Source organism: Phaethon aethereus (genome assembly GCF_964289735.1).
Source record: "Phaethon aethereus genome assembly, chromosome: 17".
Taxonomy (NCBI): domain Eukaryota; kingdom Metazoa; phylum Chordata; class Aves; order Phaethontiformes; family Phaethontidae; genus Phaethon; species Phaethon aethereus.
The window spans coordinates 15,613,734-15,635,978 of NC_138593.1; the positions used below are offsets into that span (position 1 = coordinate 15,613,734).

General features: G+C 50.3%; 1 protein-coding gene across 1 annotated transcript in view; it reads right to left on the bottom strand.

The window, feature by feature from the left end:
• Positions 1-16,625, bottom strand: part of RTN4R (reticulon 4 receptor) — a gene marked incomplete at its 5' end in the record, with an annotated part of 116,268 nt that extends 99,643 nt beyond the window's left edge. The window contains 2 exon segments of the mRNA XM_082007762.1: positions 16,091-16,196; positions 16,560-16,625. Of these exon segments, the coding sequence (XP_081863888.1) occupies positions 16,091-16,196; positions 16,560-16,625 (172 nt within the window).
• Positions 16,626-22,245: the final 5,620 nt, after the last annotated feature.

Here is a 22,245-nt window from a genome sequence, read left to right on the forward strand (position 1 = left end):
GTCCAGAGAGGAAGCAAGCAAGCCGGGAGAGAGAAGCCGAGGAGATTGTACTGCTGCAGGCTGCCAAAAGCCCTCCCTGCCTTTGGGAAGGGCACTGGAGCTGGTAGCACCCCAGGGCTCCTGGTGGCAACCCATTCTCAGCATAGCACCATCACCCATGTTTCTACTGCTCTTTTGATCCCCAGAGACAGCCCATGCTGAGAATCCTTAGGGCAGAAAACAACTTTCCTGCAAGGCTGTGGTGCCTAGGAGGGACTGCAGGCTCAGGACACTCCCCATGGCTGGGCAAGGAATAGCCAAAGTCAACATGTTTGTTTTAACAAGGAATTGTGATTCCTCTAGAGAGCTCTCGGCTGCTTCAGGAAAGAGAAACGAGTATAGGAATTTGGCTAGGAAAAGCAGTCTTACTTACCTTTTCTCTGTCATAATTACTCTTTGCTGCTTTCACCTGATTTTTAAACCAGAACATAACTCACCACCACCCCCCAAAAGCTGACTGGTCTAATCCAAAGCATTCAGTAATTGTGTTATTTGAAGTAGCCATTCATAACCTAGTAAAGCATCACTGAGAAATCACGGCAAACTTAGTTGAAGAGACTGCCAGTCACCAAAGCAAGAGACAAGAGGTTATCCAACTCAGCGTGAGCATCCGCAACCCAGCACGGGGTATCTCCTGCCAATTCCTTTCAGAGTCAGGTTGCAGAATACACCCAAGACCCAGTGCACCCAGAGTACAGCTGGAGCTGAAGCCCATGGGAGTGTAGTAAGGGCATGAAAACAGTGAAGGCTCAACGGGAGGCTCTACTCACTTCAGTTGAAGCTGCAGTGTGGGAAGGAGGATGCTCTGGGCAGAACGAACTGCCATGGAGACACCAAGTGGCAGAAGCAGCACATCGGTGCAAACAGCTGTGCAGAGGATAAGTCAGACTTAGCGAGGCCTTTCCCCACAGCCCTCCAGCATAAAGAAAACCATATGTAAAAAAAAAGTCATCACCAATAATCTTATTCTAATCTGTAGCTACCAACTCTCTACACTGAACCACAATCGCACGTCACATGCAGCGATGCAAAGCGTGTTACTGTGCCATGTGCCGTTCACATGCTGGCTCATAGTGCCTCACAGCGTGTCCTCTCTGGGTCACAGCAACCGGGCCATTGTCACACCGGGCATCTGCGCCCCACTGGCAGCATCGCCCCTGGTACTACCAAAGAGAAGTTCAGTGAGGATGCAGTTTGTACGCATTTACAACATGCCATCTTGAGATAAAGACTGGAGACATCTCAGGGATTAATGGACTTAATTTATCTACAACAGCTGATCACCTTTCCATGGAAGAGCAGCTCCCAGTACAGCATGGTCACTCCGGTGCAGTGGAGGGAGAGTGGAAACTGCTCTGGGCTCACCAGGTATGTGCAGGTATGTGATTTTGAACCTTCTCCCACCAGAGGCTTGTCTCTCCCCATGGTGCCCAGCAGGACAATGTCTCTGCACACTCCACTGTCTAAAGGCTTATCCTGTGCTATCATTTCTACTGGCGATGGATCGGATACCTGCATTTTCCCCTTTGCATCTCAGGGATGCCTTGTGAAACGGGATTCCCAGCTGGGAAAGTAGCCTGCTTTTCCCTGCTTGGCTCCTCGGCTTCGCCAGGCACCAGCCCTGCACTGGAAATGGATTCTGCACCGCAAGTCTGACCAGATGCGACATCCTGAGCAGGGGAGAAGCAGGGACCAGGCTTGCTCTGAGGATGAACAACCCGGCCAACCTGAAAGCAGCTGAGGTCACCCAGCATCTCCAGCAGCATACAGAGCACATAGCAGGAACAGCGGTGGGTTTGGGGCCGTTCCAGAGACTGGAGTCAAGGGATGCCAGCTGTATCCCACCCCTCTTCTAAAACTTCTGGGGGTTTGGTCTGCAGAGCAAGGATTAAAACCCTGAAGACCCCACCGTCAAATGTCCTGGTGGCAGGAGGCAAAGGCAGAGCCTCAAACGCGCGAAAGCAAGCATTGCCTCCAGCCGACCACAGGATTTTGAGGCCCTCTGGACAGCTGGCACCTGACGGCTTGGTGCTGGGAGCAGAGACCTGCCGGAAGAGTCAAAGCCAAGAAAAGCTGGCGCTACCGCTGCCATCGTTTGTCGGACATGGAGAGCTCGTGCCCATCCAGCCACGAAGACCACAGGCGCAGGGGAGGGGGGCACCTCGCTGGGCTGAGACGACAGCGAGAGCAGAGCAGTGGGTCGGCAGGGGACAGCATGAGGCGCCGCGGTGACACGTCCCCTCCGCCGGGCTGTCCTGCTCTGCGGGGTGGCCCTCAGGCTCCTCGGGAAGAGCCGCGCTCGGCGGCTGGCACCCTTGCTGGCGTCACCACCCAAGGCTGGCACGGCAGGCGCGGGAAGGGTTTCCTCTTGCGCGAGTCTGAGCTGTGGCCGTAACGGGCTCTTTGCTGTGCAGTTCAGGAGAAAGAAGCACCAACTACCTTGTCCCAGGTGCCTTCCAGCAGTTAACTGAGTTGTGGGCAAATTGTGCCACTTGGAAACATAATTGAAAATTCATGAAACGACAGGGAGAAAAACCCAACCCTTTATGTTTGAAGCTAATTGAACCAATATTAATTTAAATTAATATGTAAATATAGGCCTAGGCCCCAGCTCCTGCACTTAGGTGACTTCTTAGATGTAGCAAGAAGCAACCATCAGTCAGGCGAGAGGGGAGCTGAGCAGTATCCAGGATGGTCTCCAAATAGGAAGCTTTTACGTTCTGGCCTCGTCATCCCAGATGGACTCAGGACCTCCGCGGGCTTACGCAGAAACCAGTCCCCAGCTGGTGCGTGGTGCAGACACACTGCTCATTTTCTGCTTCAGGGGCTGTGGTTGCTGCCATCAGGAGGGTCAACACAAGCCCTACAAATAGTCCAAACAGCTTGGAGTTAAATTTACAAATGTTTGTGGCTACTGGGGAGTTGCTTTATGTTTTATCGCGGCAGCAGGGCTCAGTCGCAGGAAAAGAAGGAGGAAAAGAGGACAGAAGAAAAAAAAAAATCTGTAAAACTCAAGAATATTTGGAACAGTCTCTGAAAAAAAAATCTAAAAAATTTTAAGTCAGTTTCCTAATTTTTTAGGAATTTTTCTTTTTCATAATTATTGAGCTCTCAGGTTGCCTGAGCTTTCACAGGGGAAATAGAAAACCCTTTGGAATTCTGGGTAAGTAGCAAAGAAAAATGGTATTTACCCATCAAAATCTTTGCATCTTCCATCTCTGTGCAAGCCCTAGAAGTAGATGCCACAGCAAAGTGATCCTACTAATCCTACTGTCCTAAATACTAATTAAATATTCAGGATAATGTTGAACTTGGCAAAAAACAGTTCTGTAAGCACTGGAGGGCCATTTCATTTCTACAAGCATATAGTAAGTTTGGAAATTCTGATGCAAACTGGAGGAGTGACCAGCACCCTGCCAGAGCTTGGAAGGACTGGCAGATCCACCTCACTCCAGGGGTGTGCACACATGAGTACACCGACCACCCTGTACTATTTGTCCGAGGGATGAGGAGAGAAAGGGAAATCCATAATTTCTAAAACCAAACACCTGCCGCATCTGTGGAGGCCCAAGAGAGGATCAACACGGAACATTTTCATTGCTGTTTTTCCTCATCATCTAGTATATTACAGCAAAAATCCCCTGAAGCTGCACCATTTTTTCCTCTTATGCCCACACAGTATAGGAAGGGTAGAAGGAGGAGGATGTGATATTGTCAGTGTTTACTGTAGAAATAGAAAGCTTTGAGCACTGAAGCCACTCCAGAAGCAGGAACAAATGTGCTTGAAAGGATAAACCCTGGCCTCTAGAAAACAAATTTCAGAAAAAAACGAAGTCAAGATACCTTATGATTGTCAACTGCAAAGGACTGCTTCGTGTTTTGTTATTTTTATTTCTTAATTTCTTGTATTATTTTCTAAATTTCCATCATGATCAGTTGATCTTTTTTACAAATATTTCACAGATTACTTAGATTACTTTGTTCCCCCTTTGCTTTCCTTCGTGTTTTCCCTCCTTTTAATATGTATTTCCCTATTTCCAGTTCCTCTGCTGTTTTGTCGCTGATTCAGCTTTCAGGCTGACAAGTCTATCTCCTCCTTTCCTCCTATTTCTTACCATGTTCCATTTCCTCCTCCAGCTTTCTCTCCCCCTTAGGCCAGGTCTGCGCCGAGGCTGCTGTAGCTCTTCTCACTCAGAGGAATGGAAATAAACTTGTTGGAGTGGGGAGGGCTTTTTATTTTTTTATAAAAATGAAAAAGCAGTCTGTGAGGAACAGCCTGGCACGAGCACTCGAGGGCAGTTTAAAGGCTGCAGTTTAAAGACAGAATTCAGCAAGTAGGTTATGATTATCTAGCAGATGTGTTTTGGGACAAAACTGAGCGCGAGCACTCAGGGACAACAGTACGGAACATGAGTTTGAAGCTAGCAGAGGGTGGACAGCAGTAGGCTGACCACAGAGGATTTGGATCTGAGCTCTCCTGGGGGAGCAGGATGGGAAAGCTTCAGAGACTGAGTTCAGGGAGCAGTAAGATTTAGGATAAGCCATCATGGTGGAGTGGGTTTTAGTGAGCTTGAAGCAGGGATGAGGGTGGCCCAGGCTTTCATGGGAAGGTGTTGTAGGGTATCTGATGGTGAGTCAGCCCTTGCTGGACAATGTCTTGGGGTGAATTCTTGGGCTGGAGAGTTTAATGCATCCACCTGGCAAAGAGCCTTGGCAGTCCTGCAGGCTGGAAAGTACTTTAGAGTTTGCACCTTCTGGGGCTTGGGTGGCTATATTTTAGGGTGACTTCTCTGTGTATAACAGCAGTAGAGATTCATTGACCTCAACAGGGATCTCAGCTGATTCCACCACCAGGAAGAATCCTATTAAAACAAATTTGGCACCAGGAACACAAGTCAGTGCCTAGGGAGCAATTGCCAGTGAATTTGGAGACATCACCTGATGTGTAATCCAACAAGTAGTCCAGGGCAAGTGCTTGTGGGGAGGGAGATGGAATGAAGCGCCGGTGAGCAGGGCAGTAGGGTGTCTGAAGAGGACAGTCTAGACCAAGAGTTCCCCTTGAGGTCAGTTGAACGAGTTGGGTGACTTCTGACTCCAATTAAAGACAAGAGGAAGGCCCTAGGGACACTGTGGGCAAAGCAATAGCGCATTGCCAGTGGTTAAGGTCTTGTGTCAGTGATGGCCACAAGAGCAAAGACAGGACCTGGAAGCCACGCAGTTGCCAAACTGTGTTGAGTGTTGGTAGTGGGTCTAGAAAGAGAATGATGGAGCTGGAGGTTCTCTGGCTTGGCCATCTACAATACAATGCTCTGCCAAACCATACCTAAATGTTGCCAAAAACCCAGGCTTTAAAATCAAGTCACTTTTTCACAACTAAATCCCTCAAATGGCTCTGGCATTAGCCTTTCCCTCCTGGCTAGACTCAGTACGTTTGGTGCTCACAGACATTTTGGAACGCTGAGTTTGAGGAAATCCAGGCACCTCCCAGAGTTTGGGGCTGAGCTTATTTACATGTGGTACATACCAGTGGCTCTGCAGAGTGGCTCAGAGCCACCGCAGGTTTCTAGTGGTCTGCAGACAATACAGAAATCTTTGGCCCATTCAGATTAATTCTTGGAGTGTTTCCATGGGATGTCTGATCCTGGGAAGAAAAGCTTCGGCAATATACCTGCTCGGAGCATCTGAGTGCTACTATCAGTGCTCTTGGAAATGAGGCAGTTAAGGACATGCAGAATAAATGTCAAGAAATTGCAAGGAGAGTCACCTGCTCATTATTTTTATAAGTTCTTGCTGAAAGAATGCTTCTTTAGGTAGCAAATGATAGTGCCGTGAGAAGCATAAATGTCATGTCTTTTTTTTCTTAATTCACACTAGGCAGAGGCATCTGCCTGTTACAAGTTTCTGATAATGAAGGGCATGTAATAGTGACCCCATATAGCGTAAGCAAGCCCTGTTTAACATGCTCATGCTTCCCTAGGTGTTCATTACGAAGCTGACTGTGCCTGATGCAAACTCATCCATCCCATTATTGCTCTGCTTTTTATTTGGGGATCACTTGAGGAAGTTGAGAGCTTTGGTCTTTGAGGGAATATGTTTACACTTGAAGCACTTGTGCATTTATTATAAGTGGTGTTCGGGGCGGGAGGGTCATGGCTTCAATCAATACGATGCAGCTGGACTTAGAAACAGGAGGAAAGAGCATCCCATGTACCCAGTTCTCTCCTTCCTGAAGACAGGGCATTTGTAAAGATGTGGTACTTGTTTGCTCCAAATATTACTGGCAGAGGAAGGAACGGTGCATGGCCATCACTGGGGTAGTGAGGCCTCTCCCAGCTTTGAGTACATGCCAAGCAGGCAGGAGGGCAGTTGGGTGTGCAGGGATAGCGGGGTTAGGACTCAATGCAGGTCTCGCCTGGGCTCCAGAGCTGGCTGGGGGCCTGGAAGCTGTAAAGTAAAGCCAGACCAATGCTCTCCCATCTCACATACCTGCTCTTCAGTGGGGGAGCCTGCCCTGCTGCCATGGCCATGCAGCTTCCAGAGCTGGGCTAGCAGTTTCTCTCCTGTCTGTCACTTTGTACTAGGTCGTTGGTAAATTCCTGGTATCCTCTGCCATTCACCAAACTGATCTCCATGCTTCAAGCCACCAAGTCCATCTTTGCCCCTGGCTTGCTTATGGAGATGTCGACTCCTCGAGGAATCCAAGCAGAAAATTTCCCTTGCCCCAAGGTGGGTTGCAGGACTGGCATGGCAGGTCCCAGGTCTATGCAGTGTCTATACTGTTCTGCTGGGTTTGCATGGGGGCAATGGAGGAGGCAAAGCAGAGTTGGTGGAGAAGGCGGTGGGGACAAAAGGAGGCTCTTGTGATATTCAAGGGCAGGGCTGGGGAGCTGGAAGAGCTGAGGAGGGAGAGGAAGGACATTTTCTCTCTGCTACCTGTTACCAACTTGCCTAGCATTCAGGTCTGTGAATCAGGAGGCACTGGTGGAGGTCACCATCTGGATATACACCTGAGAGTTGATCCCCACCCGCTCCCAAGCACAAGAGAGGGTTTTGATTGTGCTCACCTGCTGCCTCAGAGCCAGAGGCAACAAAGGAGGGAGCAGAAATGTGTGTGTGCTGTTTGCCCATCCAGTGAGGAGCAAACATGGCCACGAGCACTGTGCAGCTGGGTCACAGGCCTGGGGATTTCATGCAGCTCTGAGCTCACAACTACCCAATGAGGCTTCATCAACTTCCTTCTATACCAGCACCAGGGGATGTTTGTCAACATTACACTTCCAAGACTGAAGAATTTAGCAGAGAAGAGACCTGGAGAGAAGCCAGCTGCTTTGAGTGTGAGCTGGACACAAGAGAACTAGTGATGTCTGGCAGAAGTTCAGCTAGCTCTGGAGATGACAGCCAGACTCTCCACCATCTCGACCCCACACCACATATTTTGTCTATGCTCCAAGGGCTCTGCAGGGCACTGGCCTGCTAGATGTGAGACCATCAATAAAGCTTTTCACCTAGAGCAATGGGAGTGAGATGCTTTTGAAAATGGCCCCATTCCTCTCTGCACCTTTCTTCTTTTCTCTCTCAGAAGTGCTTTGAGGCGCCAGCTGATCCTGGCAATGTTCTTGAACAACACCTACCACAACGAGGACTGGTAAGGGCGAATACCCCTTGGCATGACTTTCAGATAAATGAGCCCAAGCCTTTCCTGGAAGCTGGCTAGCCTTTGCAAAGCGTAAAGTGCCCCTGCACATGTAGCTGCTCGCTGGCTTCACAGGACACCGTCCTCTGCAGTCAGGTTCCGAGATCTTCCCTCACTTGGACTGAGGGACATGGGAGGGGACACGAGAAGTGTTTCCCTGCAATGGGTGCTGCAACTGGCACGGTGCGGGAGCCATCCAAGCACCTTGCTGATCACCACCAAAATGACGTCATCAACGAATGTGTGACCACAAGTGAGGGATGAGCCAGTTCCCCCTGTCTAGCCCCAGGATACCTATTCCCTCAGCGCCTCCGAAAGCAAGGCACAACCTCCTGCTTTGCTGCAAGAGGCCACTTCTGCAGGCAAGAGGTGATGGGAGCCCTGAGATGCCACTTGCGTGGGCTGCCGCCCTCCGTCTTGCTGCCTCCTCCCCTCTTCCTTCAAAGGTTTTGATTTGTTTTCTTCTCATTTTACAGCAACTGGCTTTCCCAGTCCTAGACGGTGATGAAAGCGCCTGCAAAGCTGCCTGACGGGTCTTTGGGAGTGTTTGATGTCTGTGTGCATTTGTGCGTGCGTGTGAAAAGACGTAACTTGCGGATCTGCAAACACCCGTGGAAACCCCCCGCCGCTGCAGGCGGGCAGCCGGGGCCTCAGACAGCGCCCGTTTGTTTTATGCCTCCCTTTGAGGGTGATCTGTGGAGCAGAGAGCGGGACAGCCCATGCTGCTGCGGGCCACAACACCTTTGTAGCTCCCAGAAAATCTCCGCCGTCCATCCAGCACTCCCACGCTGGACAGGCACGACTAAACAAGGTTTCATGAGGCAAAGAATCAGTGGAAAATACGTTCGGGGAAAAAAAGTCCATACGATTCTGATAAAATGAAATATTTTGGAAGGTATTATTTTCTTTGTATTTTTTATTCAAACATTTCCCGATTTTCTTCTAATTCCACTGTATTTCTTATAGTCAGCTTATTCTCCCTGGCTTTCTGACTCAGTATTTCCATGCTCTCTCTGCTTTTCCTTTTGGACCTGTGAGAACCACTCCCTGCCCCTGTCCTGCAGACGGTTGTATGGAGTCTCATGCTGTCCCACCCAGGGAAAGGGCTCCTGGCTGCTTCTAGGCAGCCTGTTGAGGCCATGCTGGAAGTCAGCCTTTCTGCAGCTGACAGGGACATACAGTAGGGCCACCGATGCAGAAGGTAGTATTTTCGGCACAAAATACACAGGCAACTTTTGGAGGTTGCCTGCCCACAGGCACACACATCCTTTTTCCTCTACTCTACATTGCACTACCAGATGGTTATTTAAGAAGGAGTGTTTTGGGTTTTTTCCTGTGCTCCTCAAATTCTGCCCCATTCTGAGCCCCTTTTGAGAGCGTTAGGGCAAGCAGTACAGTGTCTTGGCCTCTACCAAGAAAGAGGTTGATTTTTCTTGCTGCTGGCAGGGGACCCCCAGTCCCGTCAGTTTTAGTTGGGGTTCTGGCTCACAAGAGCTACCTCCATGAGTAGGGAGAAGAAAGCTGCCCATCTCCTTCTGGAAGCCTGCACGTGCAGATGGTCCCCTGGCAGTTCTGGGACACTCTGGTCCCCAGGAGGTGGGGAAGGGAAAGGACAGCCAGCATTTTCCCATGGCAGACATCTCCAGGGAAGAGACCCAGTGCCTCGCTGCCACCTCCAAGCAGAAATTGTCTCTCTTGGGGATGACAGCAGGGTAGAAGCCAGCAGGGCACTTCCTGCTCACCCAGCTCTGCATGGGGCTCCTTCTCCTGGAGCAGCAGGGACTCCAGGGAGCAATGTGTCATTGCCTGCATCTCTGCAATGTAGCCTGTAGGTGGGAAAATATGTTCTGTAGGTAGAAAAACTCCCACGGTGTCTTTTATTCAGCAGAAAACATCAACAACTGCAGCTCTGCTCCCTCCTGACAGAGTCAGGCAGGTGCTTGCTTGCTTTTGGACCTCTTTCTGATTTGATAGCTGGCGAGATTCACGGGCAGTTGCCAGCTGTGTCAGCAAAGATGTCTGCTAGGCTGTGACCCTGAGCAAAAGCCATCACACCTGAAAAAAGGCATGGCACACAGTCAGCGTGAACATGCCCCGGGAGATCAGCTCCAGAGAAATTCAGACTTGCTTTCCAGCAACCCAGGGCCTGATGCCACCAGGACACTGTGGTGGCCACAGTTACTTCAGCAACAGCAACCAGCAGCCATTTCTGGAGCTTGCTCGCGAGAGGTGAAAACGGGCCAGCAGCCAGCGTGAACTGGCTTCAGGGGCATGACAGCGTGGGCCAGCAGCCAGCCCCTTCTGTGCCCCGTGGAGGATGGGGGGGTTGTGCCCCCCTCCCTCTGCCAGGCTGGCGGGGTGCGTATAATATAGTGTAAGTCAGCAACGGAGACAAACCCCGTGTGCGCTCCCTTAGTTTATCAGCCCCCCGGGCATCCCTGCGAAGCTCTGTGCAGAGACGGGGTGCCCCTCCCCATCCCCACACAGGACCCTGCGCTGAGCAGGCGGCCGCGGGAGAGCTGGGCAGCTCCTGCCGCCCGTCGCGGCTCGGGAGAAGAGCCCGTGCGCAGCCGGGCTGCTGTCGTGACTCCTCTCGCCAGCACTAATCTCACTAGGGATGAAGCCCAGCTACAGCTTTTGTCCACCAATGAACAAAATCGTCTTGGGCTTCCCCCTCTGAACTCACACTGCCTTTCCAAGCTCCCTGATTCCTCCTCTGTGGCTGCTTTGGAGGAGGCTGCTCCCACGCTGTCCCAGTCCCGGCACTGACTGGGACACCTCGAGCCCCAGCCGCCCAGGTCAGGATCGTTCCCAGACCCGGTCCCTGCCAGCGCATCCGAGCGGGCACGGCTGAAAATTTAATCAAATCGCTGGCACCCCGCACCAGGCCAGCGCCTTCCTGATGATAGCACTGGAGGAGATGGAAATGTAGCATTTGAATGAATGGCCCTTTAATTACGCTTTATCTGCCCTGCTCTTTTGCTTCCCGCTGCAGAAAGCCAAGTGAATGTTAATGGGAAGTAGCTCCGCAGGGCGGCTCACAACCTCACACCTGCTTGCTTTCATGCTGCCGGATGCCTGCGCAGAGTATTAATTAAGCAATTAAGTCAAAGGAGGTGTCCGCTGATCCGCAGCCCTAGTGAAATGCTCCCTTCGAGGACCTCGGGCTCGCTTACAGCACCTGCCGTTGGTGGCCATCCACTGTAAGCTCCTGGGACCGGTGCAAAAGGCCGGCAGGAGCGGCCGTGTCTTAGTCAGGCAAATGCAGCATTTGAGCTGCACAATGAAACGGGCTCTTTCAGGGATTTCATCCATGCAGAGGCTTGGCCTGACCTTTCCTTTCTTTTTTGGGGGGGCAAGGGGGGACTCTGAGAAAAGCACTATTCCAGCAGAATACAAAAGCTTTAGAAAAACTCCCGTAGCAAAACCTTCCTAAGAGCCTTTTGTAATCTGCAGTTCGGAAACGAGCGCCGCTGTATGCCGGCCCGGCTGAGCTGTCTTTGGGAGCCCCGGCGAGGGGCATGTCGCACAAGCTGTCCTTGGGCCAGGCTGGCGGTGGAGTGGTGCTGCATCTCCGCTGCTCCCCGAGGATGTGGGAGAGGCTGTATGAGTCAAGGGTTTACCTCACCGCTGTTAAGTTGGGGAGGGAAATGGAGATAAGCCATCAGCCAGGACTTGACTTGAGACCTTGGAGAATTCACTACCTGTTGTCCTTTTAGCCAAATGCAGGAGAGAAGAGCAAAGACATTCAATAGGGATTTGTTAATTGGTGGGCAGGCAGTTTACGATGGCTACCTGGAGGCTTATGTGCGGGATGGGAGGGAGGGATGGGTTCCTGGAGGGACCAAGGCTATTTGCCTCTTGGGAGGACATATCAGAGTGTTTGCTCCTTTGCATCGGCCCTCCACATGGGAGGTCAATGAGATCACAGGCAGCCTGACTCTGACATCATCTCAGTGACATCACAGATCCCATAGACTTGGGCATTGCTGTCCAATCTTGCTACTAAAAGGTGGGACGTCCTGCAGTGCAGGGTGTCCCTGTGACCTAGGGAGCCCTTTGAGATCTGACCAGGAATTTCCACTGGAAGGAGCAGGTCTGGCTGCCCACACAATTTGCCATGTGTGATGCAATGAGCACAGGGCTCACCCACCACATCCTACCTCCCCCTCAGCCCACTCATCCCATCTCCAGGGCTCCTCTCATGCTCCATAGCCCAAAGCCAAGTGCTGTCTTTGGTTGAATCTGCGTTTCTCCAACCTACCTGCTGAGGTCACCTTGCGGAGAGGCCACCTCACAAGCGATGTCACCTCACAAAGTCCTGTGTCCAAAGGAGCTCCCCAGGAAGCCTTCCCAACCCCACCTGCAGCCTGTGGTCCTGCCCATTGAGGAACCCTCTCTCCTCTTATGTTGTCCAGGTAAAGAATCCTGGGCACTGTGAAAAAAAGAAGACGATACCTGAAAGATACCTGTCCATTGCTGATCATTTCGTTGCTTAATTCCAGGGAGAAGCAGGACTGGGAAGAGAATTTTTCCTATCCAGCCACATACAGCCTGAGAGGAGAGGAATCTAGGGCTACAGCTGGGCATCTTCAAAAAACTTCATTATATTTGTCATACAAATAGGCCAAAGAGCTTAAAAGAGTCACAGGTGTGAAAACCAGGAACAACGGCCTAGAAAATGTCTCCTAATGGGTTAACAAATTCATTTACAGTCAGCCATTCCAAATGAGGGGTGCTATTTAGACATGTTCTATAAGGCTGGTTAAAGAGCAGTGACCAGGATCACAGCCGCTGGGAGGGAAATTTAAACCTGCAGCCAGCCTGCTTGGACTGAAGGATTGTCCCTTTTCAGACGCACTGGTGTTTCCTCTCAGCTTCTCTGAACTTTCTTTGTCTCTTGCACATCCCATCTTCTCTTTCTCCCTTGAGCTTCTCAGAACTTCAGTCAGTACTTTGGCTTGGAATGGCTGATATTGGCAAACAACCAGCTAAACCATCGTCATAGACTGGTAGAAAGATTTAGGTTGCAAAGGACTTCTGGAGGTGTCAACTGTTCTGCTCCAAGCAGGGCTAACTCAAAACGTGGACCAGGTTTCTCAGTGCCTCACCCAGATGTGTTTTGACAGTCTCCGGGGATGGAGATCCTCCCCACCTCCCTGGTCCTGAAAGCGAAGAATATTTTCCTTATATTCAACGGGAATTTTCCCAATTGCAACCCCATTGTATCTTAATCCTCATTGTGCACCTCTGGAAAGAGTTTGGCTCCATCCTCTCCATAGCCCCCCTTTAGGTAACTGTTTTCAGACCATTTCTGCATTTTATCATGGCCACTCCAGTTTTGATTCTGCCATTCATTCCAGCTGGGATGAATTCATTATTCACAGGGTTGGAAGCATCCTCTCAATTCTGTCCTGTAAATTGGGAATCAAAACTCAAAAGAGGATCAGTCCTGGGACAGACCTATCTGAACAGCCCTCCTAGTTTGACAGAGAGCTTGTCGGAACTCTCTGAGAACAGCCCTTCACCTACTTGCACCCCCATCCTCTTGAGAAATCTAGACTATATTTCCCTAGTTTCTCAGAGAACATCCTGTTGCACTGTGTTAAAACCCTTAAAGTCAATATATTTCACATCTATTGCTTCTCTTTATCCACTGGGCCAGTTACTGTCAAAAAAATTGGTCTGATTGGAAATGATTTGTTTCTGACAAATCCCAGATGGTTCTTTTTCACCACCTAGAGATATCATATGTACTTATAAACTGAAGGCTTTGTACTTTGTTCTTTATTCTTTCTGATATCAAAGCCAGGCTGAGCCAGTGACGCCATTTACCCCCTCTTACCTCTGTCTCCACGCTGCCCTTCTTCAGTCCTCCCCCATGTCCCTGATGTGAGTTCTTGAAGATATAGCTCGGCTCAGAGGTTAAAGCAGCTGGTGCAAGCTTCACCAGCCCCTGCCACCTTCTACATGCCCTGCTTCACTCATCCCAGGGACCAAAGTGAGTCTGATGCAGCCTGCAGTTCCCAGGTTCTTATTTGTCCTCTTTTCTGAAACTGACTGTGACAGTAGGCTTTCTACAGTTGTTGGGGACCTCTTTTGATCTTTTTCATCTTTTAAAGAAGGTAGAGAGTGGTCTGGCATTGCCATTAGCCAGCTCTCTGAGCACCCTAGATACGTCCTGCTTTGTCCCACAGACTGAGGTTGAGATTTCTCAAGAGATTCAGGTCAGACTTGATCCCCATCTGCTACTGACAGTTGTTCTCCTGGAAACCCTTCCTTAAGCACAAAGACCCGGGTGATCTTGTCAATGGAAACAGATGCAAAGGAGACATTGATATCCTCAGCCTCATATGCATCCCCTGTCACTAAATTACCCATCCCATTCAACAGTGTACTCACGCACCCCTTGTTTATTCTTTCCCTTTTAATGGTAATGCTTGACATCCCTCGGCGCTTTCAATTCAAGATGAGCTTTGGCTTTCCTAACAAGATACCTGCATGCTCAAACAATGCTCCTGTATTCCTCCTGTGTAGCCTTTCCCACCCCTTCCACATCCTCTATGTGTCTTATGTTGGAGCTTAGTCAGGAGTTCTCTCTTCAGCCAAACTAATCTGACTTTCTTGAATGTTGGAAAGAATTGTTCTCATGCTTGGGGGAAGTTGTCCTTAAACACCTGCCAGTTTTCCTGACCAACTTTACCCTTTAGAGCTCCCACCCATGGGATCCCACCTACCAGTTTCCTGAAAAAAAATGAAGTCTGCTCTCCTTCCCAGACCTCTCCTGTCTTGTGGTCACTGCAAACAACACTGATATGATCATTACATCTCCAGTCAGCTCTTCCTTGTTTGAGTAGCACATATAGGAGGGCATTCTCTCTCATTTGTGCATCCAAGAAGTTGTATTAAGAAGTTGTCCCAGACACCCTCCAGACACCACTTGATTCATCTTCTGCTCCATTGCCCTTCCAGCAGATATGAGAAAGACTAAAGTCACTGAAAAGAGTGAGGATCTGCAATCTGGAGACCTTCTCGAGTTGTTTGAAGGAGATGTTGTCTATATACAGTGGCCTGTGGCACACCCCCACCACAATGTCACCCTTAGTGGCCTCTCCTCTGAGCCTGACAAGCAGGGTCTCACCCAGCCTGTCACCCCTTACGTAGAAGTTCTATACACCTCCTCAAACAAAGCACATTCCCCTCCTCTTCGCTGCCTCTCTTTCCTTAACTGCCCATATCTGCCCACTACAGCAAGCCTTCCCACTGCACATCACTTATTCCACTAATATCACAGTTTGATGTCCACACATGGAGATCTGGCTTTTTGCTTCTGATGTGTTTGCATGATATGGGTCCCCTTTGGCCCTACATTATATTTCCCAGGTGCTTCAAGGGCTTTCTCATACCCAGCCCCCTGTCACAGGTATTTACCACTTGAACTTCCATTCTTTTACTCAACTACCAGCTGTTGTCACCATCCTACAACATACCCAGTTTAAACCCCTCCTCCTTTAAACCCAGCTTGGTAAGTCTGTTGGTAAAAATGCTCTTGCCCCCACTTTGTCAGGTGGAACCCCTCCTTGCCCAGCTGTCCTTGCTCATCACAGAGGGACACATGTCATATGAGCATTGCCTGTGACACCAACTAAGTGTTAACTCATGGGGTGAGTCCTTTCCTACCCAAGTCTTTCTGGTTTCCCTTGCAGGACTGACGATAACAATATCTGGGCTTCTAAATCTTTTTGTCTCACCCTTGCAGTCCTACAGTCATTCTTGCTTTCTTATAGGTACCCTTGGCAGCAGCATTGTGTCCATACCGATTTGCAACAAGGCATAACAGTCTGAAGGCCAAAAAAGCCTCAGCAGCATCTCCAGAACATCCAATATCCAGGTCACTGGCAACCTACAAATCTCCTGTGTCATAGCCAGGTCAGCAGGTATGTCCCTCCACCCTGCACAGGAGGGGACCTGTGATGACCAGCACCAGCCGCTTCCTCCTGCTCCCAATGCTTTGTTCAGGTCTGGCTGAAACCTCCTTTCACAGGGTTGAGTCCCCTTCCTTGGCTATGAAGGGTCTATGCCAATGTGCTAACACAGATCAGCAGGCAGAAGAAGGTCATTTCCCATGCTGCCCAAAGTCACAAGTGTCCAGTCTCCCCCATCATGGAAGTCTCTATCCAGAAGTCCTCCTAGCCCCATCTCTTGCTGTCCCTCCTCCTTTGCATCAGTTTTTTTGGTCTCTTTAAGGTCTCTGCAAAGACCCTGCCACTCTTGTGTTCATCCTGCCTGCAAGTGCAGTCTGTTCCTTGCCTCCACAGCTCCTTCATCTGCCAAATCAACATCTCAGCTGGCACTCACCTCCCACCCGGGAGCCCACCATCAGCCTCAGCCCCAGGAGACGCACCAGCTTCTCCCTGTAGTTACAGACCACTGGTGCAAGCCCTTTTAATGAGGGACCCACCAACTGGGAAACAGCCAACAGAAGCAGTTAGCTGGAGAAACCTTTAGACAATACTGGAAGAAAACAGAAGCAACAAACTGCATTTAAGAAAAACAAAACATATAGAAAAATAGAGAGAAAAAGAGAGGTAGATGGACAGACAGATAAATCTATCAACCAACATGCTCATAGAACAACTGCATGAGGGAGAAGAAAGAAGAAACAGAAAATCACCAAAACCACCTTACCTAAATGAATTAAAAAAAAAAGAAAAATATGCCACAAAAAAATGCTGGGGGGAACAAAAAAACAGACTAAGAAAAGCTGCTGCTCTCCCCCTGAGTGGTCTCAAAAGGAATCTAAATGATTAAACAATAGTTGTTTCACCTTGCCCAGTGTCAGCACGTCGCTCTTATGTACCCTCAGTTTCTTCACGGAAAGAACAGCCGGCATTGCAGAGGATGCTGAATATTAGCGACAGGAGCAGGGCAGGCTTGCACAGGTCTGTGGTGTGCAGTGGGACATGCTGGGACAGAGAGTCAAATCAGTCCCAGCAGGTCAAACTCCAGCACGCTGAATCCTGCTGTTCTATACCCTGCGCTGCCAGTGGAGACCTACGCGGCACCGCTGCGCGCCGCGCTAGCCTGGTCTTGCCCCGCACACTATGCTCGTTATGGAGTGACATGGGTTGTGCTGGACAGGGTCCCTCCTCGTTTTCTTGACCAGCTGCAAAATAAGAAGGTGAAGGGAAATTTTTTTCTACCTTCATTGAAATAACAGATATCTGAAACAGAGTTATTATATATACTTATATATAATTCACGTATATATGTATGTATTGATGCACTGTATACATATCTACCTATGTGGCCCTAAAGGCTGTCATTTGAGCTGTGATATAAATGACAATGTTTTTTGGGTGCAGCATTGATCTGACAAACATTTACCCATTCTTGCACTGCACGCTGCAGCGTACGGCAGAGCGGCCGTCCGCGTGAAGCCTGTCCCGCGCCCCGCTGGTGCCCGGAGGTGCAGCCACTGACTGTTCAGCTGCTTTTTAATGGGCATTTCCTATGCGAATGCACCCTTCTGCAGGGTGTCTGCCAGGTGGTGGAGGATGACCATGGCTCATCCACCACAGCTGGCCTCCGTGTAAAGCAGCAAGAGTTAGGGAGTTTATAAACTCTGGGTTTTCCAGTGCTGCTCGTCGGGAGACCCCAGGCTGAGCACTTCAGCTCTGGAGGGCTGCCTGCCTTGCAGTGAGTTGGCAGGCACCTTGGGAGTCAGCTGGTCTACCTGACGTTGGGGTTTTCTTCTCCCAGAGGCACACGTGTGAGTATCCGCATTACCTGGAAATTATTCTCACCGTGGGGCAAAGTAAAAGATGAATAAAAGTGACTTTAATCCATCAGAACACAGATCAAACCTTGATTGCGTTGTTTGCCAGAGATAGAAAACAGGAAACAAATATGTGCACAAACTTTCACGTTTACTGAAGATCCCTTTTTTTACAGTCTCTCCTCTAGTGACTGCGGAGAGATCGTACAGTTGATCCAGACCAGGATGAGTCAGACCTGCTCCCAGGGAATGCACATGTCCGCAGCAGTCGTCTCACTGGACAGGAGCCCTGAAACCTTGCTGGACAGCCTTATTAATACCTTGGGAAAGCAGGGCTCTCTAACGATGGCAGCAGCCTCTCATCTCTCCCCAAGTCTGTCTCTTTCTTGAGTACAAAGAGAACTGGAGACTGGGGAGAGTCAGCATGCACAAATTTATTGCTGAAGAATATCAAGCCCTTTATCTCATTTTCCTAAGTCTTCAGAAAAAAAAAAAATCAGGTCTCTTGTTGAACTTTTTAGCAAATCTGTCTTATGTGGGGCTGAAGGAGAACCACGTGGACTAAATTACGTGATTTGGGTTGGTGCGCACTCTGTCAGACATTGGACCTGGACACAACACATGACATAAGGGCATGCAGAAGGTCAGTTATGGAGTCAGTTCTGCCCTGCTGCTTTGGGGAAATACAGAGTTTTCACAGCAGCATTATTGGCATGGTGAGAAAATGAACTGTCAGTGGGAAAAGAGGAAAGAACAAACGATGAGTGTGAATTTGATGTTATTGACTGGGCAAATATTTGAACTTGCTGAAATTCATCAAACTTTGGGTATCTGTGATGGTTTTGGCTGTTCCCAAGAACCTACCCAGCCCAAACTCTACATCACAGCAAAGAAGCCAGCACAGATTGCCATGCTTTGCCATCACAGGCAAAGAATCATAGAATCATAGAATAGTTTGGGTTGGAAGGGACCTTTAAAGCTCATCTAGTCCAACCCTCCTGCAATGAGCAGGGACATCTTCAACTACGTCAGGTTGCTCACAGCCCCGTCCAACCTGACCTGGAATGTTTCCAGGGATGGGGCATCTACCACGTCTCTGGGCAACCGGGGACAGTGCTTCAGCACCCTCATTGTGAAACATTTCTTCATTATATCTAATTTGAATCTACCCTTTTTTGTTCAAAACCACCACTCCTTGTCCTATCACTACAGGCCCTACTAAAAAGTCTGTCCCCATCTTTCTTATCAGCCCCTCTCAGCCCTGGCAGCTGCAGGAAGGTCTCCCTGGACCCTTCTCTGCTCCAGGCTGAGCCTCCCCAGCTCTCCTAGCCTGTCCTCCCAGCAGAGCTGTTCCAGCCCTCGGAGCATTGCTGGGGCCTCCGCTGGCCCCACTCCAGCAGGTCCATGTCTCTGCTGTGCCGAGGGCTCCAGAGCTGGACGCAGCACTGCAGGGGGGGCTCCCCAGAGCGGAGCAGAGGGGCAGAATGCCCTCCCTCACCCTGCTGGCCACGTGGCTTTGGGGGCAGCCCAGGACCGGGTTGGCCTTTTGGGCTGTGAGTGCACATTGCCGGCTCATGTCCAGCTTTTCACCCACCAGGACCCCCAAGTCCTTCTCCATCAGGCTGCTCTCCACCCCTTCATCCCCCAGCCTGTGCTGGTACCAGGGGTTACCCCAATCCAGGTGCAGGACCCTGCACTTGGCCTTCTTGAACCTCATGAGGTTCACATGGGCCCATTCCTTGAGCTTGTCCTGGACCCTCCGGATGGCATCCCTTCCCTCAAGGCATATCAGCCGCACCACTCAGCTTGCTGTCATCTGCAAACTTGCTGAGGGTGCCTGTGATCCCACTGTCTAGGTCACTGATGAAGATATTAAAGAGTCCTGGTCCCAATACAGACCCCTGAAGGACACTGCCCATCACCGATCTCCATCTGGACATTGAGCCATTGACCACTACCCTCTGGATGCGACCATGCAATTCCTCATCCCTCCAGTCTACCCATCAAATCCATACCTCTCCAGTTTGGGGGACCGTGTCAAAGGCCTTACAGAAGTCCAGCTAGATGACATCGGTAGCTCTTCCCTTGTCCACTGATGTGGCCACTCCCTCACAGAAAGCCACAGAGTTGGTCAGGCAGGCCTTGCCCTTGGTGAAGCCATGCTGGCTGTCTCAAATCCCCTCCCTGTCCTCCATGGGCCTTAGCAGAGCTACTAGGAGGATCTGTTCCATGATCTTCCCAGGCACAGAGGTGAGGCTGATGGGTCGGTAGTTCCCAGGGTCCTCCTTGATACCTTTATTAAAAATGGGTGCAATGTTTCCCTTTTTCCAGTCTCCAGGGTCTTCCCCTGACTGCCATGACTTTTCAGATAACATGGAGAGTGGCTTGGCAGCTACATCAGCCAATTCCAAAGAAGCCAGTTCTCTCTCTGCAAGGACAGCTATGGCACCAGCAGGTAGGTAGGGCCAGTCAGGTCCTCCTGACATCCCTGTGAGAGTTTTAAATGCTGCTCAGCAAGTTGGTACGGTGCTCATGGTCTGAACAATTCCATCATGGAAAGGTATGCCCTGGGATTTTTCTGGGGAGCAGAAAAAGACCTTTGTGTCACAGGAAGGATGATGAATCCCACAGGTTTACCCACATTTATGGGTAAAGTAATTCACTAGGTTCCAAGTCAAAGTCAACAGTGTTCTTAAGAACATCCCCATTCCCATTCATACTTCACCAAGCTGAAAAAGTTGACCAGGGTTGGCAGCTCTGATGACTCAGTCCCAGAGATCTGTTATTTTTCTTACAGCCCCAGCTGCAAGAGTCAGGGGATTACACGAGACACTCGGTTTTGAATGAAAATCATATCAGCCAAACTTGTGACTGCAGAGAAAAGCTGGAAACATGATTCCTAACAGCTCCAAAAAATAGAAGGCAAATAAACAGAGCTGGAGTTTATTAATTTTTAAAATCTCATTATTTTTGGACAGCATAATGTTTTCTGAGACCTGAGTCAAGTGTTTTGAACGCTGGGAGTTAGTGTGGGAGCTGTGGAGTGTCTCAGTGCTCTGCTGCCCACATTCATTGCAATCAGATAATGAGCTATAGACAGGCTTGTCTCAAAGCCACCATCCACAGCGTCTGTTCCCTGACAGCGTTTCTGGTATGTTGCCGGTGCATATTATTTTTTTAGTGTGATAGTGTGTTTGATCTCCAAGAAGAGATTGTAGAAGGAGTTGAATCCAGAAGCATGGCGCATCCACACACTCACCTCGGCATCCCCAGAAGCTGGAATTAAGTCTTGGAAAGGTGAATTTGGTGGCTCTTAGCCTGGCTCACTTGGTGGCCGGCCGTGCGGTCCGCCCTCTCCCCCTTCGCCTGGCCTGAGCCTCGTGGGGCAGTGGGTCAGGACAGGCCCTGGCAGAGCTGGGGCAGACCCCAGCCTGGCACGGCCGCGGTGTGAGCAGCAAGGCGGAGGCAGGGCAGCACCGCGGCGAGCCGACGCACTGCCACGTGCTGACAAGTACACGCAGTGGGCTTCCTTCTGCTGCCCCGCTCCTCTGCCCCGCCGGGGCCTGCCAGCTCTGCGTGCCGGGCAAAGACCACCAGCGTCTGAAGCAGACCTCGAGCAGCTGGAGCAGCAGCTGCGCAGGCGAGGCCGTGCAGCCTGTTCAGAGGCAGCATGGAGGAGCGGGCGCGCGCCCCTGCGCTCACCTCCCCCAGAGCATCCCTGGGAGACCTCGAGCGCCCGGGTGAATGTCCTCGGGTGGCAGCAACGAGTGGGATGGCGCAGAGACTGCCGTGCTGACGTGGCGTGAGCTCACTCTGCAACCACGTTCTCCGCTCTGAAGCTCATGCCCTGGTATGAGCGAGAGGGGCCTTTTCAGCAGGAGCTGCCCACAAGGCAGGCGCAGGCTGAGCTCTCCTGCCTTCACAGGTGGGCCGGGGTGTCGTGCTGGAGAGGACTATTCAGGATACACCTTACATGCTTTTATCAGACAGTCTTTCCAGCGTGTCAAAGGGAGGGGTGAATGGTCTTCAGCGGGGGGTGAAAATGAACGGAAGACTATAACACAAGAGATGTGGAGCACTGTACAATTCAACGAAAGGGTTTGAACTGAGCATTAACTGTTTGGGTGGGGATCCAGAACACATTTATAAGGAATTTCTGCAAGGAAGGTGTGGAGAAGGGAAGGCAGAGGAAGGTGCACATTTCACACCTGTACCTTTGCGCCCAGCAATCTGCCACCGCCTGGTGCGACCAGAGAGCGCAGACCCCTGCCCACCACTCCTGTACTGGTCAGGAAAATGGGCTCAGCAGCATCCTGTCCCGATCTGGTGCTGATCACCCTCATCCTGGCCTCACCCTGTGCAAAGTCTTGTGCCTGCTGGGAAATGCAGGGAGCCCACGGCATCAAGGGGCCTATAACGCCAGTGAAATAGGCACTCTCTATAACCCTAGGCTGAAAAGCATTACTCCATTTGTGGCGTGAAATTCGGCAGCCAGGTCATGGTAACATGCGTTTGTGTCTCTGTGTTTCTCTGATCATGACAGCAGCACGGTCCAGTAAATATAATTTTTGTCATTCCTAGTAGAAAGCCAAAGGTGCTTTATTGACCTGACAGTGTGGAACCCCAGGACTGGTCTGGTCTTGCCTTGGGTTGAGCAGCTTTTAGCTTGTTTTAACAACTGCCTTGCACTTAAGGAACTATTACTGTTTTAGCTAAACTTTGTGCACACCATGTA